Source organism: Limulus polyphemus, unplaced genomic scaffold, assembly GCF_000517525.1.
Source record: "Limulus polyphemus unplaced genomic scaffold, Limulus_polyphemus-2.1.2 Scaffold5748, whole genome shotgun sequence".
Taxonomy (NCBI): Eukaryota; Metazoa; Arthropoda; class Merostomata; order Xiphosura; family Limulidae; genus Limulus; species Limulus polyphemus.
The window spans coordinates 35,436-38,666 of NW_013671358.1; the positions used below are offsets into that span (position 1 = coordinate 35,436).

The 3,231-nt window shown below is 33.6% G+C and overlaps 1 protein-coding gene and 1 long non-coding RNA gene across 2 annotated transcripts in view; both read right to left on the bottom strand.

The window, feature by feature from the left end:
• LOC111089275 overlaps positions 1 to 3,231 on the bottom strand; it is a 47,101-nt gene that overhangs the window by 29,464 nt on the left and 14,406 nt on the right. The gene's annotated exons all lie outside the window — the stretch shown is intronic.
• On the bottom strand, positions 7 to 1,898 carry LOC106472935 (zinc finger protein 595-like). The gene has a single exon (XM_022401470.1). The coding sequence runs from the start codon at positions 1,887 to 1,889 to the stop codon at positions 435 to 437; it is 1,455 nt and encodes a 484-aa protein (XP_022257178.1). The 5' UTR covers positions 1,890 to 1,898; the 3' UTR covers positions 7 to 434.

Genomic DNA, 3,231 nt, shown 5'->3' on the forward strand with positions numbered 1-3,231 from the left:
TCTTGTTCAGTAGAAAGGTTTACAGTAGACAAATTCAACTGTTGAAATATGATGGTATAGTATCACAACAATCAACTTTATCTCATCTTGTTCAATAGAAAGGTTTACAGTAGACAAACACTAACACACAATAATTTCCAACTAAAGATATTAAAAACACACTAAAGATAGATCTGTACACATCAATCCTGTCTCATCTGGTTCAATAAAATTTAAACAATAACCACATTGAGTAGTAGTTACAGTTTGTTTCAAACTCTTTTCAAACAGTAAACAAAAGTACAGTTTATCCCAGGTGTTCATTCTCTAATGCATTTTTAATTTATTATTTGTTCCAAACTGTTTTCCATAAACTGTGAAACTGTAAGGTCTTGCCCCAGTATGTATTCTTTGATGCATTTTTAATGTAGAGTTAATTTGAATTTTTTTTTCATTTACTGTAAAGCATGTAAAGCAGTAAGAGTTCTTACAGTATGTGTTCCTTTATGATATCTTAAATCATCATCTGTTCTAAACTGTTTACTACATACTACACAAGTGTAAGGTTTCACCACAGTATGTATTCGTTCATGTTTTGTTAAACTAGAGTTACTTCTAAATTGTTTTCCACAAACGTCACAACTGTAAGGTTTCTCTCCAGTATGTATTCTTTGATGTATTTTCAATTCTTGATTTGTCCTAAAGTCTTTTCCACAAACATCACAACAATAAGGTTTCTTCCCAGTATGTATTTTTTCATGAATTTTTAATCCGTTAATGGTTTGAAAGTATTTTCCACAAACTCCACAACAGTAAGACTTCTCCCCACTGTGTATTTGTTTGTGTTTTTTTAAGTTACCAGTAGTTCCAAATTGTTTTCCACAAATGTCACAACTGTAAGGTTTGTCTCCAGTATGTATTTTTTTATGTCTCTTTAATTCAGCATTTGTTTTAAAGTCTTTTCCACAAATATCACAACAGTAAGGTTTCTCCTCAGTATGTCGTATTTCATGTCGTTTTAATTCAATACTTGTTCGAAACCGTTTTTCACAAACTGCACAACAATAACGTTTTTCCCCAGTGTGTTTTCTTTGATGTGTTTTTAAGTCACTTGTAGATCTGAAGTATTTTCCACAAACTCTACAACAGTAAGGTTTCTCACCAGTATGTATTCTTTCATGATATGTTTTTCCATTATTTGTCCTAAATTGTTTATCACATATTGCACAATTGTAGGGTTTCTCCCCAGTATGTATTTGTTCATGTTTTTTTAAGCTAGAGTTACTTCTAAGTTGTTTCCCACAAACATCACAAATGTAAAGCTTCTCTCCAGTGTGTATTCGTTGATGTTTTTTTAAATCACAATTTATTCTAAACTCTTTTCCACAAGTTAAACACCTATAAGGTTTCTCTTCAGAATGTATTCGTTCATGTTTTTTTAAGTCTGTACTACGCCTAAATTGCTTTCCACAAATGTTACAACTATAAGGTTTCTCTCCAGTATGTATTCTTTCATGACATTTTAAGAAATGGCTTATTCTAAAGTTTTTTCCACAAGTTTCACAAGTATAAGGTTTCTCTCCAGTATGTATTTGTTCATGGTTTTTCAAACCACTATTAAATCTAAATTGTTTACTACAAATTTCACATCTGTACAGTTTCTTTCCATGTGGTATTCTCTTCTGTTGTTTTACATTAACCAATGTTACACTTTCCTTTCCACATGTTACATAACTGTATGGTTTATCATCACCTTCATGTATATTACATTGTTTTATGTTACTTCCATTTATATTTGTTTTTCTACAAACATCACTGTTTAATTTTGAAGATTTCATAACTTCTTTAAATGGATCTTCTTGTTTTGAGAGATGATAACCATAAAAATGGCTTCCACAACAGATGTTCATACTGGTCTTTATCTCTAAAATATGACAGAATAGATATAATTTTAACCTTCTCACTAGTATATCAATAAACTAGGCATCAAAACATGGCTAATAAATCAAATCTTAATATTACTTGAATTTTAAGTTTTTAATTTTTTAAGTAAATATTTAAAAAAATCCTCAATCTCCACTAGTATGAGAGTTGTGACATTTGTTCTCTAGATCTTCCCTCTTCTTTCAGTTATTTACCACTTGTCTGAGAAGTACAGAATTTTACATAGTAATATTTTTGTTATAATTAGTAATTAAGACAAAGTCTAATTTTTTATAACTTTCAATCTTATTTGTTTATGGAGTCATAAGTTAGAACATCAGAGACATTTGCCACAATAATCTTCATGAAGATACACATCTATATGTGTTATAGTATGGAAGTTATAATTTTTTCTACACTGAAGATCAATTTCCAATAGATACTTACCTCTCCTCACATAAAAACCCTTCCCTATGTTTAGCTGCCCTCTAATAAATCTATTCCTACTTGACTCTCTAACCTTTATACCACCTCAATTTGAGCTGCTCATTTATCACGCATAGCATATGTGACGACCCTCCACCTATAGGAGCATGACACACATTTCTGGAACAGCTGACTCTTTCCGTATTACATTTTGTGTACCTGACTTTTGAGATTAGGCACAACAGAAAAACACCAGAAGTGGGGAGAAGGATGGGAAGTGTGTCAGAAGATATAAGTATGTATTTACAGTGTAGGACAATGATAAATTCTTATAAGATACATACCCCCCACTCACACAAAAGCTAGACTGGTGTAGCATATAAGTAAGAGGCTCTCCATAAAAAAAGCAGGTGTGTGTGGTAACTGAACAAAAACACACATGAGGGGGACCACACCACTTCTGGAACAAGTATGACCTTCAAGAAGAAAGACACTCCTCAACCCCAACCAAGCAGGACCAAACCATGGAAGAAAGACTCTCCTCAACTCCAACCAGGCAGGACCAAAGCAATGGAAGAAAGATTCTCCTCAACTACAACCAGGCAGGACCAAAACATGGAAAAAAAACTTTCTTCAACTACAACCAGGTAGGACCAAACCATGGAAGAAAGACTCTCCTCAACTACAACCAGGTAGGACCAAACCATGGAAGAAAGACTCTCCTCAACTCCAACCAGGCAGGACCAAAGCGATGGAAGAAAGATTCTCCTCAACTACAACCAGGCAGGACCAAACCATGGAAGAAAGACTCTCCTCAACTACAACCAGGTAGGACCAAACCATGGAAGAAAGACTCTCCTCAACTACAACCAGGTAGGACCAAACCATGGAAGAAAGACTCTC